At 45.5% G+C, this 14,858-nt stretch overlaps 1 protein-coding gene across 1 annotated transcript in view; it reads left to right on the top strand.

Annotated features, from left to right (window-relative positions):
* The window catches only part of IRAK2 (interleukin 1 receptor associated kinase 2), a 39,680-nt gene extending 28,098 nt beyond the window's left edge, over positions 1–11,582 (top strand). Inside the window, exons 10-14 of the mRNA XM_082265469.1 lie at positions 2,273–2,465; positions 5,037–5,099; positions 5,189–5,398; positions 7,166–7,556; positions 11,290–11,582. Coding sequence (XP_082121595.1) covers positions 2,273–2,465; positions 5,037–5,099; positions 5,189–5,398; positions 7,166–7,556; positions 11,290–11,408 — 976 coding nt within the window. The 3' untranslated portion in view covers positions 11,409–11,582. The remainder of the gene's footprint in view (positions 1–2,272; positions 2,466–5,036; positions 5,100–5,188; positions 5,399–7,165; positions 7,557–11,289) is intronic.
* Positions 11,583–14,858: the final 3,276 nt, after the last annotated feature.

The following is a 14,858-nucleotide window of genomic DNA, read 5'->3' as shown; positions in this document are numbered from 1 at the left end:
GATATAATTCCCCCATGATTACACCTTTTCACACTAGCTGCTGCTGCAAGACAGACAGAGCCCCACCTCAGGACACCCAGCATCATCTAGCCCTTTCCTCCCCAGCCTGACTGTGTCTGGCCCGCCCCTTTCATTCATGGGATTTCAGTTCTTTGGCTCAGCATCACATGTGGTTGTTCCCTGTATGCAAATGCAGCCTGCCTGGGAATGCCCACTCTTCCAGACTGACACCCCACCCATCAAAGCATTTTGACATTTGCATAACTCCTCCCAAGAGCCAGCCCACTGCTTGCATCAGGACTGAGACTTCTTGAGAGGAGTACTGAGGCAGGGTGCTGTGATGTATTCAGGAAGCAGCACCCTGCTGGCCCCTCCCACCAGCCATGATCTGAAAATGTTTCCAATGGAATAGTTAACAAAACAATAGGAAGCAAATAAGAGAAATTCATTTAGAACAAAAAAGTGTCTGGACAGCCACACTCCAATGCCAATATTTATTGAGAAGAGGATAAAATACCACAGCATACAGAGGTATGGATCAAAGAGAGCTGACGCGTTTTATACTACTAAAAGTGCTTAATCAAGGGAAATTCATTGTTGGGGTTTACATGCACTTTAACCACTTAAGCCCCGGAGGATTTGGCTGCTCAAAGACCAGGGCCTATTTTGCGATTCGGCACTGCGTGATTTTAACGGACAATTGCGCGGTCGTGCGACGCTGTACCCAAATGAAATTGATGTCCTTTTTTTCCCACAAACAGAGCTTTCTTTTGGTGGTATTTGATCACCTGTGCAATTTTTATTTTGTGCGCTATAAACAAAAAAAGAGCGTCAATTTTGAAAAAATAACAATATTTTTCACATTTTTTATATGAAATTCCCCAAAAAAATTTAAAAATCAAAAATTTTTAACATTTTAGGCCAATTCGTTTTCTGCTACATATTTTTTGGTAAAAAAAAAAAATCACAATAAGCGTATTTTGATTGGTTTGCGCAAAATTTATTGCGTTTACTAACTACGGGAAAGATTTTTGTCATTTTTATTGTTTTTTTTTTAACTAGTAATGGCGGCGATCTGCGATTTTTTTTTTTTTGCGGGACTGTGACATTGCGGCGGACAGATCGGACCCCTGACTAACATTTTGACACTTTTGGGGGTACCAGTGACATTACTACAGTAATCAGTGCTATACATATGCACTGTTACTGTAAAAATGACACTGGCAGGGAAGGGGTTAACTTTATTGGTGATCAAGGGGTTAAGTGTGTCCCTAGGGGTGTGCTTCTAACTGTCAAGGGGCGTGGCTTGTGATGTAACCACAGAGACATACGATCATACATAGCAGGGTCATATGATCTCTGCAGTTACACCAGGGAGAATGACAGGCGGCTTTGTTTACATCAGCCGCCTGCCTTTCTCCCTCTCCAGCGGGAAATTGCGAGTGACTGGCGGACATCGGAGCCGCCGGTCACTCGCGCGGGGATCCCTGTGAACAAGCGGAGGCGGGAGCCTCCGCCCCCGCTTGTTCACAGGAATCCCCGCGTGAGTGACCGGCGGCTCCGATGTCACTCGCGGACATCACTTTGCCCTGGAGGGGCTGACTGCTGCTGTATATGTACTGGCGGCGGTCGGCAAGTGGTTAAAGCAATATTAAACCCAAAAGCAAACCTTTATTATATTGGAGCTTACCAATTCTTACATGTGATCGCTGCATTCGTTTTCTTTTTTTAGGCTTTCTTTCTTCTATTTTCATCCTGTGATCTGGCCAGTAAGTCTGTTGTTTTTCAACAGAACAAGCTGTCCTGCAGATGTAGCAGTTGCAGCATCGAGACAAACCATTTACCACTGACAGGGGTTCTTACAATGAAAAGCACCCTATTAACTGCAATAGAATCTGTGCGACCCTGCACTACTTTGGGGTGCGTTCATCACAACTTGCATTCATTTTTGTTAATGAAGTCACAAGCAAGCCGCAATGAAGTTGTGTGGAAGTCGCCTAGCGAAGTCGCACCTTAAGTTGCGTGACTTTCTGGTCGCGGCAGTGTGAACCGAGCCTAATAAAGGAGGTGTGTTACTGGTCAGATCACAAGGGATAAACAGAGGGAAAAAAAGTCTTAAAAAAAAAAGAAAACCAATACAGCCACCACAGCTAATATTTGGTAAGCTGCAATATAATACATTTTTAGTTTTGGGTTTATTACCGCTTTAAGTCCGGACATGTGTAGAGTGGCAGTACACATCTGACCCCTTCTTCTTTTATTGTCTTCGTAGTTCCAATGTGTTTCTGGATGAAGATTTCTCTCCGAAACTGGGCCACTCCGGACCTCGATTCTGCCCGGACACGTCCGCTAATTACACTCAGGTGAAAACCCAGGACCTGCAGAAGTACCAACCTTACCTGCCGGACAGCTACCTGAGGAGAGGGCAGCTGACTGCACAGACCGACATCTTCTCTGTTGGCGTGGTATGGAAATACAGTTACAATACATAGTGTACAAAGATGGATGTCCCCGATCAATGAATGTCCCTGATCAAAGATAATCCCTGATCAATAATGTCCCTGATCAATGATTGTCTCTGATCAGTGAATGTTCCTGAACAATGATTGTTCCTGATCAATGATTGTCCCTGATCAATGATTGTCCCCGATCAATGAATGTCCCCAATCAGTGAATGTTCCTGATCAATGATTGTTCCTGATCAATAAATGTACCTGATCAATGAATGTTCCTGATCAATGATTGTCCCTGATCAATGAATGTTCCTGATCAGTGATTGTCCCCGATCAGTGAATGTCCCCGATCAATGATTGTCCCCGATCAATGAATGTCCCCGATCAATGATTGTCCCGAACAATGAATGTCCCCGATCAATGATTGTCCCCAATCAATGATTGTCCTTATCAATGATTGTCCCGATCAGTGAATGTCCCCGATCAATAATTGTCCCGATCAGTGAATGTCCCCGATCAGTGAATGTCCCCAATCAATGATTGTCCTTATCAATGATTGTCCCCAATCAATGACTGCCCCGATCAATAAATGTCCTTGGTCAATGATTTTCCCTGATCAATGATTGTCCCCGATCAATAAATGTCCCCAATCAATGAATGTTCCTGATCAGTGATTGTCCCTGATCAATGATTGTCCTCAATTAATAAAAGTCCCTGATGAATTAAAGTTCCTGATCAGTGAGTGTCCCCGATCAATGAATGTCCCCAATCAATGATTGTCCCTGATCAATGATTGTCCCAATCACTGAATGTCCCCAATCAATGATTGTCCCTGATCAATGATTGTCCCAATCACTGAATGTCCCTGATCAATGAATGTCCCAATCAATGATAGTCCCAATCAATAAATGTTCCTGATCAACGAGAGTCCCTGATCAACATATATATAATAAGCAATCTAGCTCTTCTGTGTAGAGGGCTTGCACCTGCTGCCCCGGCCGTGCTGTGATTAGTCAGAGCACAAGCTGATCAGCGGGTCCCGGCCAATGATCGCTGATCGGCGAAGTGTATGACAGGACAGAGCTCTGTAATTGTAAACAACACAGAGCTCTGTCCTGACAGTGAGGATATGTTGATAAAAATCCGATCCATCCATGTCCCAGGCAGGAAGTTGAGTGAGGGCAAGCTGGCCCCCCACTCAACTCTATGGCCCTGGAGGACCGGAGCGATGTCATACGTCACTTCCTCCCAACGGTCTTAAAGGGCCCATTTTTTTCATGCTGAAAAAAAGTGACATTTTTTATTTTTTTTGCTTTTTAGTGTAGATGTGAGATGTGAGGTCTTTTTGGCCCCAGATCTCACATTAAAGAGGACCTGTCATGTTTATTTCTATTTCATGGAATGTTTACATTCCTTGTAATAGGAATAAAAATGATTAAAATGTTTTTTTAAAGGAACAGTGTAAAAATCAAAAATAAAAGATAAAATAAATAAGAAAAAAAAATTTAAAGCGCCCCGTCCCTCCGAGCTCATGCGCAGAAGCGAACGCATACGCAAGTCGCGCCCACATATGTAAAGGGAGTTCAAACCACACATGTGAGGTATCGCCACGATCGTTAGATCTCCTCTGTAACTCCAAACTGGTAACCTGTAAACGTTTTTAAAGCGTCGCCTATGGAGATTTTTAAGTACCAATGTTTGTCACCATTCCACGAGCGTGCGCAAATTCGAAGCATGACATGTTGGGTATCTATGTACTCAGCGTAACATTATCTTTCACATTAATCCCAATTGGGCTAACTTTACTGTTTTCATATTTTTTAATTCGAAAAATTTTTTTTCCAAAAAAAATTGCGTTTGTATGACCGCTGCGCAAATACGGTGTGACATAAAGTATTGCAACAATCTATATTTTATTCACTAGGGTCTCTGCTAAAAAAAAAAAAAAATATATATATATATATATATATATATATATATATATATATATATTTATAATGTTTGGGTGCTCTAATTAATTTTCTAGCAAGAAACACTGATTTTAAATTGTAAGCAATACGTTTTAGAAATAGGCCCAGTCCTTAAGTAATGTAATAACTGTATAAAATGTTGTATAATAAATAAAGCTGCAGCACTAGTTAAAATTCAAGCTAAAACAATAAATCACAGTATTGCTGCGCTAAAACCTCAAAATAAATTACATATATAATCTAAAATATGGAAGCAGCCACACAAATCCGAAAAAGTAGTTAAGGCTTGGTATGTTTGGTATCTGTTTACTCGGCACAACCTCATCCTTTGTATCTTACAAAAATATTGTGTGATATATTGTGTGCCTTAAAAACTGCGTTTTTTACTGAAATTTTGCACTTGATACACGGTTGTGATAATATCATGTGACATAAAAAAACTCCCAACGTTTTATTCTTCAGGGTCTCTGCTTTCTGAAAATACAGTATATCATGTCTGGGGGCTTTAGGTAATCTTCAGGTCTAAAATCATTTTTTAAACGTGTGCACAAAAAAAAAATGATGCAAAAAAACCATTGGCAACATTTTTGACATGACCTTCTAACACCTCCAGGTTCTGGCGGAAATCCTGACTGGACTAAAGCCGAGTGACAAGAGCCGAGATCCCGCCTACTTGGTAAGATCGTTCATTATAGAATCCAGCATTAAGCGATTTTTTATTTTCCGTGATCACCGCCCCTAACGCATGTTTTCTTTTCTTACTAGAAAGATCTGGTTGTGAAAGAGATGGAACAGGCGAAAACGTGTGCGCAGTCCAGTGGTGATAAGACAGAGGCTGTGGAGCACCTGTGTGCAAAGGCCATGCTTGAGAAACATGCTGACCCCAAGCCTGGGAGAGTGCCGGCAGATGCGGGGCTTTACCTGGCACTCACCGTCTGCTTGTGTCTCACCAAGAAGAAGGTTGTGTTATCAGAGGTATGGATGGAGGACTGTCACAGGGGTCATTGTCAGGGGGGAGCAGCATTGGCATTGAATAATCCGCTCTAAACAAAAACCTTTTAGCAATGGCGGAGATGTTATGTACTCTGAATATAAACTATAAAATGCTATTCCAGCTTCTATTATCCAAATGAGGTGCAAATTGTGGTCAGTGAAGTCTCCCCTTACGTTGGTGGTCAGTGTAGTGTCCCCTTAAATTGGTGGTCAGTGTAGTGTCCCCTTACATTGGTGGTCAGTGTAGTGTCCCCTTACATTGGTGGTCAGTGTAGTGTCCCCTTACATTGGTGGCCAGTGTAGTGTCCCCTTACATTGGTGGTCAGTAAAGTCTCCCCTTACATTGGTGGTCAGTGTAATGTCCCCTTACATTGGTGGCCAGTATAGTGTCCCCTTATATAGGTGATCAGTGAAGTCCCCCCTTACATTGGTGGTCAGTGTAGTGTCCCCTTACATTGGTGGTCAGTGTAGTGTCCCCTTACATTGGTGGTCAGTGAAGTCCCCCCTTACATTGGTGATCAGCATAGTGTCCCCCTTACATAGGTGGTCAGTGAAGTCCCCCCTTACATTGGTGGTCAGTGTAGTGCCTTCTTACATTGGCGGTCAGTATAGTGTCCCCCTTACATTGGTGGTCAGTGTAGTTTCCCCTTACATTGGTGGTCAGTGTAGTGCCCCCTTACATTGGTGGTCAGTGTAGTGTCCCCTTACATTGGGGGGTCAGTGTAGTGTCCCCTTACATTGGGGGGCAGTGTAGTGTCCCCTTACGTTGGTGGCCAGTGTAGTGTCCCCTTACATTGGTAGTCAGTGTAGTCTCCCCTTACATTGGTGGTCAGTGTAGTGTCCCCTTACATTGATGGTCAGTGTAGTGTCCCCTTACATTGATGGTCAGTGTAGTGTCCCCTTACATTGGTGGTCAGTGTAGTGTCCCCTTACATTGGTGGTCAGTGTAGTGTCCCCTTACATTGGTAGTCAGTGTAGTCTCCCCTTACATTGGTGGTCAGTGTAGTGTCCCCTTACATTGGTGGTCAGTGTAGTGTCCCCTTACATTGATGGTCAGTGTAGTGTCCCCTTACATTGATGGTCAGTGTAGTGTCCCCTTACATTGGTGGTCAGTGTAGTGTCCCCTTACATTGGTGGTCAGTGTAGTGTCCCCTTACATTGGTGGTCAGTGTAGTGTCCCCTTACATTGATGGTCAGTGTAGTGTCCCCTTACATTGGTGGTCAGTGTAGTGTCCCCTTACATTGATGGTCAGTGTAGTGTTCCCTTACATTGGGGGGTCAGTGTAGTCTCCCCTTACATTGTCTGTCAGTGTAGTCTCCCCTACATTGGTGGTCAGTGTAGTGCCTCTTACATTGGTGGTCAGTGTAGTGTGCCTTTTACATTGGTGGTCAGTGTAGTGCCCCCCTATGTTGGTGGTCAGTGTAGTGTCCCCTTACATTGGTGGTCAGTGTAGTGTCCCCCTATGTTTGTGGTCAGTGTAGTCTCCCCTTATATTGGTGGTCAGTGTAGTGCCTCCTTACATTGGTGGTCAGTGTAGTGGCCCCTTATATTGGTGGTCAGTGTAGTGCCTCCTTACATTGGTGGTCAGTGTAGTGCCTCCTTACATTTGGAGATCGATGTAGTGGCCCCTTACATTGGTGGTCAGTGTAGTGGCCCCTTGCATTGGTGGTCAGTGTATTGGCCCCTTACATTGGTGGTCAGTGTAGTGTCCCCCTACAACATTTTAATGTCTACCAACTCTCTGCCAGGTCATCGCCATGATGGAAAAAGCAGAAAACGAGCTCAGGGCTCCTTTAAGAGAGTCCAAAGAAGAGACATCCAACATGAACATCCCAGAGGAAAGTGACTTTGAGGAATCCCTGTCCCCATGCTGCGCACGAAGGGAGCCATCTTGTTGGAGCCTGCCCAAAACCAATGGAGCCCTGCACCGCATGAATGTAAGGACTGCGTGCCGCATGGAAGCCGGTGAGATCCCAGCAAGAAGCCCCTGTGAGCTGGATGAGTCAGGCAGCTACTTGCTGTCCCCTGAGGGGTTGTGGTATAATATGGGGGCTGAGCCGCCATCATGCCATGCTCAAACGGAACCATCTGCCCGTGGACATGTCAGCAACCTGGACTTCCTGGAACTGAACAGCCCATGTGAGTGTCTTGATCCCAATCCTCAAATAGTCAATGCAATCTTCCTAGAGAGCCAATGAGATTCAATATTTACTATAAACGCGGCTGAAAATAAAGATCCTTATCCTTAGTGAACTGAGCCTAATCATCGATAGGCTGCACACATAGGGGACTCTGGTCCAGTTATACAGGGGCATCTCATAAAATCAGAATATCATCAAAAATGTAATTTATTTCAGTAATTCCATTCAAAAAGTGAAACTCGTATATTTTATATAGATGGGTTACACACAGAGTGATGTATTTCCAGCATTTCTTTCTTTTAATTTTGATGATTATGGCTTACAGCGAGTGACACCCCAAAATTCAGTATTTCAGAAAATTAGATTACATAAGACCAATAAAAAAAGGTTTTTAATACAGAAATTGCTTACTGAAAAGTCTGTCCATGTACAGTATAGAATGCACTCAATACTTGGTTGGGGCTCCTTTTACATTAATTACTGCATCAATGCAGCGTGTCATGGAGGCGATCAGCCTGTGGTACTGCAGAGGTGTTATGGAAGCCCAGGTTGCTTTGATAGCGGCCTTCAGCTTATCTACATTGTTGGGTCTGGTATCTCTCATCTTCCTCTTGACAATTCCCCACAGATTCTCTATGGGGTTTAGGTCAGGCGAGTTTGCTGGCCGATCAAGCACAGTGATACCATGATCATGTGACCAGGTATTGGTAGATTTGGCAGTGTGGGCGGTGCCAAGTCCTGCTGGAAAATGAAATCAGCATCTCCATAAAGCCGGTCAGCAGAGGGAAGCATGAAGTGCTCTAGAATTTCCTGCTAGAAGGCTGCGCTGACTTTGGACTTGATAAAACACAGTGGACCAACACCAGCAGATAACACGGCTCCTCGAATCATCGCCGACTGTGGAAACTTCACACTTGACCTCATGTAACTTGGATTCTGTGCCTCTCCACTCGTCCTCCAGACTCTGGGACCTTGATTTCCAAATGAAATGCAACATTTTCCACAGTCAGTGATGATTTGGGGATTGGCCAGCAAACTCGCCTGACCTAAACCCCATAGAGAATCTGTGGGGAATTGTCAAGAGGAAGATTAGAGACACCAGACCCAACACTGCAGAGAAGCTGAAGGCCGCTATCAAAGCACCTTGGGTTTCCATAACACCTCAGCAGTGCCACAGGCTGATCGCCTCCATGCCAACCTGCATTGATGCAGTAATTCAGTATACTGTACATGGACATACTTTTCCGTAAGCCAACATTTCTCTATTAAAAAACTTTTTTTATTGGTCTTATGTAATACTAGACATTAAGCCCGTTAAATTAACGGGCGCTAGAACATATGTGGTCAAACATTTGTAAAAACAGACTTAGCAGTAAGTTCACGCGAGCGCGCACCCGCCGCGTGCCCACGCACACCCGCCGATTCAACAGTTTTGCCCGGCCGCCCGAAGTCTCTGCGCTCCAAGTCCCAACGGCTGTCCGTGGGGCACATGCGCAGTAGCGCAATCCCACGGACACAGGGACTGGACGCAGAGACACTTGTACTTTATATGTATAGATTCAAATTTTCTGAGATAATGAATTTTGGGGTGTCACTCGCTGCAAGTCATAATCATCGAAATGAAAAGAAAGAAATGCTTGAAATATATCAGTCTGTATGTAACAGCTCTATATAAAATAAATGAGTTTTACTTTTTGAATTTAATTACTGAAATAAATGAACTTTTTGATGATATTCTAATTTTATGTGATGCACCTGTATACTATGGTGGAAAATCAATCCCACAAATATATACAGGGGACACCCTGCTGTTCCTGGGCACAATGCTCATGTTGCTGTTTGTGACCCCACATTCTGGAACACCTAAAAAGAAGCCTGTGATTCTGCAGTCCAAAGATTTAGTTCATGTGCTCCTAAGAAGCATGCTGATAGGAGGAGAAAGCAGGGTGACAGAGACATGAGTTCATCACTGTGCTGCTTCTCCTTTCACCATCCAGTTGCAGGTTAGGGGCATATCTGGGGTGACTCAGGGGAAGTGAGTTGAATGATGCTGGCCAAAAGTACAGTGGGTTGAAATCTCTGGATTTAAAGTGAATATTGCAACAAATGCGGGATTGTGTTATTTTATCCTTTATTTATTTATTCATGAATTATTTATTTATCCATTATTAATTTCCATTTATTTTTTATACATCTATTTATTTTTTATTTATCCATTTATTTAATATTTATCCGTTTATTATTTATTCATTATTATTCATCCATTTATTTATTCTTTATCCATTATTAAAGCGGTGTTCCAGCTGGGTAAAAAAAAAATTAAAAGTCAGCAGCTACAAATATTGAAGCTGCTGACTTTTAATATATAGACACTTACCTGTCCAGGGAGCCTGCCATGTCAGCACCCCAGCTGACTTTTGGATCGGCTGCCGGGCGCTGCCACCGCCATTCGTTCTAACGGAAACCGGCAGTGAAGACTTTCGGCTTCACAGCCGGTCCCCTGCTGCGCGTGCGCATTCTAATTGGTTCGACAGCAGGGGCTGAACTTCCCAGGAATGGCGCAGCGGCGCTGTCTACCGGAAGTGGGGAAGGATACCACCCCCCCATTAAAGGTGCCAAATGTGGCATCGGAGGTGGGGGGGGGGGGGGGCAGTTGAGCGGAAATTCCACTTTTGGGTGGATATCTGCTTTAATTAGCTAGATATTTATTATTTTTATTATTTATCTGTTATTAATTAGCTATTTATTTATTATTTATCCGTTATTAATTTTCTATATATATTTATTATTTATTCATTATTAATTAGCTATTTATTTATTATTTATCTGTTATTAATTAGCTATATATTTATTATTTATCTGTTATTATTTAGCTATTTATTTTTTTTATTTATCCGTTATTAATTAGCTATATATTTATTATTTATCCGTTATTAATTAGCTATTTATTTATTATTTATCCGTTATTAATTAGCTATATATTTATTATTTATCCGTTATTAATTAGCTATATATTTATTATTTATCCGTTATTAATTAGCTATTTATTTAGTATTTATCCGTTATTAATTAGCTATTTATTTAGTATTTATCCATTTTTATCCATTTATTTTTTTATTTTTTTTATTTATCAATTTTTATCCTTTATCTATGTTTATGATAGTATTTTTAGCTGAAGGTCAGTTCTCTCTACACAATAATTGTGATATTTCTATTGTTACATGCAGGCCCATTCACACGGTGTGCGTTGCTGCAATGTGCGCATTACCGCAACGCATCTGCTCTGTATGCGCTCTCATTGTGAGTGGGGCCACGACGCATTGTACAGCGCAATGCACTGCAGCCCACCACAATGCATATACTGTGCGCTGCGTTGCCAAAGAAGGGTGGTTTACATTTTTTTCACCCGTTGCGGCGCGGTATGCCATGCATTCATGTGCTGTGTTTTAAGGCGGCCCGTTTATTATGAATGGGTGACCTTAACAAACCTCACATGAGTTCAGCTTTTCAATCAACCCAATGGAAGCTTCCTTATGAATTTACAGAAGGAACAGGGGGGGAGGTGGAAAAGTGATGGGTGGGCGGGGCATATTTCCAAAGTCAAAGAAGTCGAACTTTTAGTCATTAAGGGAAACCCATTTCAGAGGGGCACACGGCAGATGTATTATGCGGTGATACAGATGTGTCAGGGGCGCTTCTTACTAAGATATCTCCTTTTCTTTTCTTCTTAGCGGAGAGCGATGTCCGGTCTTGGGGGATAGAGGTGAACATGGCCAAAATGAAGCTGATGAAGGATATTGAGCTGTATGAACAGGACAGGGTGGACAGCTCGGTCCTGTTTACGGAATAGCAGGCAAGGACTGTGTTTGCGGTGGGGACCGGTGACACCAGGAATGGTGCAGACTGGAGATCCCGATAAATCGCTACGCAAAACCTCCTTCTGTACAAGTTTGTCTCCAGCGCAGATGGGCAGCCATTTTGTTGGAGACCGCCTCAACTACCTCAATGAAGACTACCTCTCAGGAGATTCAGCCCAACACTCACCCGACACTCGCCCCGACATTCAGCCAGACACTCGCCCCGACATTCAGCCAGACACTTACCCCGACATTCAGCCAGACACTCACCCCGACATTCAGCCAGACATTCACCCCGACATTCAGCCAGACACTCACCCCGACATTCATCCAGACACTCACCCCGACATTCACCTCAACACTCACCCTGACATTCAGCCAGACACTCGCCCCGACATTCAGCCAGACACTCACCCCGACATTCAGCCAGACACTCGCCCCGACATTCAGCCAGACACTCGCCCCGACATTCAGCCAGACACTCGCCCCGACATTCAGCCAGACACTCGCCCCGACATTCAGCCAGACACTTACCCCGACATTCAGCCAGACATTCACCCCGACATTCAGCCAGACACTCACCCCGACATTCATCCAGACACTCACCCCGACATTCACCTCAACACTCACCCTGACATTCAGCCAGACACTCGCCCCGACATTCAGCCAGACACTCACCCCGACATTCAGCCAGACACTCGCCCCGACATTCAGCCAGACACTCGCCCCGACATTCAGCCAGACACTCGCCCCGACATTCAGCCAGACACTCGCCCCGACATTCAGCCAGACACTCACCCCGACATTCATCCAGACATTCACCCCGACATTCATCCAGACACTCACCCTGACATTCACCTCAACACTCACCCTGACATTTAGCCAGACACTCACCCCAACATTCAGCCAGACACTCACCCTGAAATTCAGCCAGACACTCACCCTGAAATTCAGCCAGACACTCACCCCGACATTTAGCCAGACACTCACCCCGACATTCATCCAGACACTTACCCCGACATTCACCTCAACACTCACCCTGACATTCAGCCAGACACTCACCCTGATATTTAGCCAGACACTCACCCCGACATTCATCCAGACACTTACCCCGACATTCACCTCAACACTCACCCCGACATTCAGCCAGACACTCACCCCGACATTCAGTCAGACACTCGCCCCGACATTCAGCCAGACACTTACCCCGACATTCACCTCAACACTCACCCTGACATTTAGCCAGACACTCACCCTGAAATTCAGCCAGACACTCACCCTGACATTCAGCCAGACATTCACCCCGACATTCATCCAGACACTCACCCTGACACCCTGACATTCATCCAGACATTCACCCTGACATTCAGCCAGATACTTACCCCGACATTCATCCAGACACTCACCCCGACATTCAGCCAGATACTTACCCCAACACTCACCCTGACACTCAGCCCTAATACCCCCCCCCCCGACACCCAGCCAGACACTCACCCCGACATTCACACAGATATTTACCCCAACACTCACCCTAACACTCAGCCCTAATACCCCCCCGACACCCAGCCAGACACTCACCCTGACATTCACACAGATATTTACCCCAACACTCACCCTGACACTCAGCCCTAATACCCCCCCCCCGACACCCAGCCAGACACTCACCCCGACATTCAGCCAGATACTTACCCCAACACTCACCCTAACACTCAGCCCTAATACCCCCCCCCCCCGACACCCAGCCAGACACTCACCCCGACATTCACCCAGGTACTTACCCCAACACTCACCCCGACACTCAGCCCAACACTATCTGTGACACAGCCCGACATTCAGCCAGACATTCACCCCGACATTCAGCCAGACATTCACCCCGACATTCAGCTAGACATTCACCCTGACATTCAGCCAGACACTCGCCCCGACACTCATCCGACACTCACTGTGACACTCAGCTCAACACTATCTGTGACACTGACCCCAACACTCCTCTAGGGTCAGGATCTAACTCTGCAGTCAGCCATGGCTTCCTAGGCGCCCCCCCAAAGAAGACCCGCAGCTTCAGTACAGAGAATGGTGTCAAACCGATGCAAGTTGCAATGAGCCCCAGTTTTGATGCGTTTCTGGCCTGAAAACTTTGAAATATGGGCGGAGCCTGATTCAGGGAAGACTGGAGATGCTTTAAGAAAACTCTAATCTATTTAATTATTGTTTGTAAGAACAATAAAAATAAAGAAATACACAAAACATTCTTCTGTATTATTGTCACACGGGGACAAAGTGCTTGGAAAGGGGGAAAAAAAAAACAAGAGAAGCTTCAGACGGAAGCTGGATATGAAAGGGTGGTGACCCAGAACTGGGTATAGATGGCAGCTTCTACCTGAGGCTTTTCACTGAGATAACATTCTTGAAATCTTTCCTGGAGAGACTGTCCAATCCTGGCAACTCAGATAAAGGGCCCCGCCTTTCCTGACTCCACCCTCTTTGCCTATGGCCCATAAACCAATCCAGAGGTTGGGGCTTTATGTACGTTACATTGTCAGGGGGTGGGGCTTTAGTTTATTGTTGATTTGTCAGGGGGTGGGGCTGTACATGCAGTGTTAGAGGGTGGGGCTTCCAAACCATGTTACATTGTCAGGGGGTGGGTCTCCAGTTAATTGTTACATTGTCAGGGGGTGGGTCTACAGGTACACACAGTGTAAGGAGATGGGGCTTCGGGTACATGCAGCATCAATAAGTGGGGCTCTCAGCTTATGCACTGTCAGGGGGTGGGGCATCATATACACACAGTGTCAGAGGCTGGTACTCCAGGTTCAGGCAGTTTCAGGGGGTGGGGCTTCATGCACAGTGTCAAGGGGTGGGGCTTCAAGTTTATGCACTGTCAGGGGGTGGGGCTCCAGGTTCATGCACTGTCAGGGGGTGGGGCTCAAGGTTCATGCACTGTCAGGCAGTGGGGCTCTAGGTAAATGCACAGTCAGGAGGTGGGGTTTCATGTGCACACAGTGTCAGTTGGTGGGGCTCAGGATCATGCACTGTCAGGGGGTGGGGCTCCAAGTCCATGCACTGTCAGGGGATGGGGCTCCAGGTTCATGCACTGTCAGGGGATGGGGCAGCAGGTTCATGCACTGTCAGGGGATGGGGCCCCAGGTTCATACACTGTCAGGGGATGGGGCTCCAGGTTCATGCACTGTCAGGGGGAGGGGCTCCAGGTTCATGCACTGTCAGGGGGTGGGGCTCCAGGTTCATGCACTGTCAGGGGATGGGGCCCCAGGTTCATGCACTGTCAGGGGATGGGGCACCAGGTTCATGCACTGTCAGGGGATGGGGCTCCAGGTTCATGCACTGTCAGGGGGTGGGGCTCCAGGTTCATGCGCTGTCAGGGGATGGGGCACCAGGTTCATGCACTGTCAGGGGATGGGGCTCCAGGTTCATGCACTGTCAGG

Source organism: Pelophylax lessonae (assembly GCF_965119305.1).
Source record: "Pelophylax lessonae genome assembly, chromosome: 8".
Taxonomy (NCBI): domain Eukaryota; kingdom Metazoa; phylum Chordata; class Amphibia; order Anura; family Ranidae; genus Pelophylax; species Pelophylax lessonae.
This window is presented reverse-complemented; position numbering and strand designations above follow the sequence as displayed.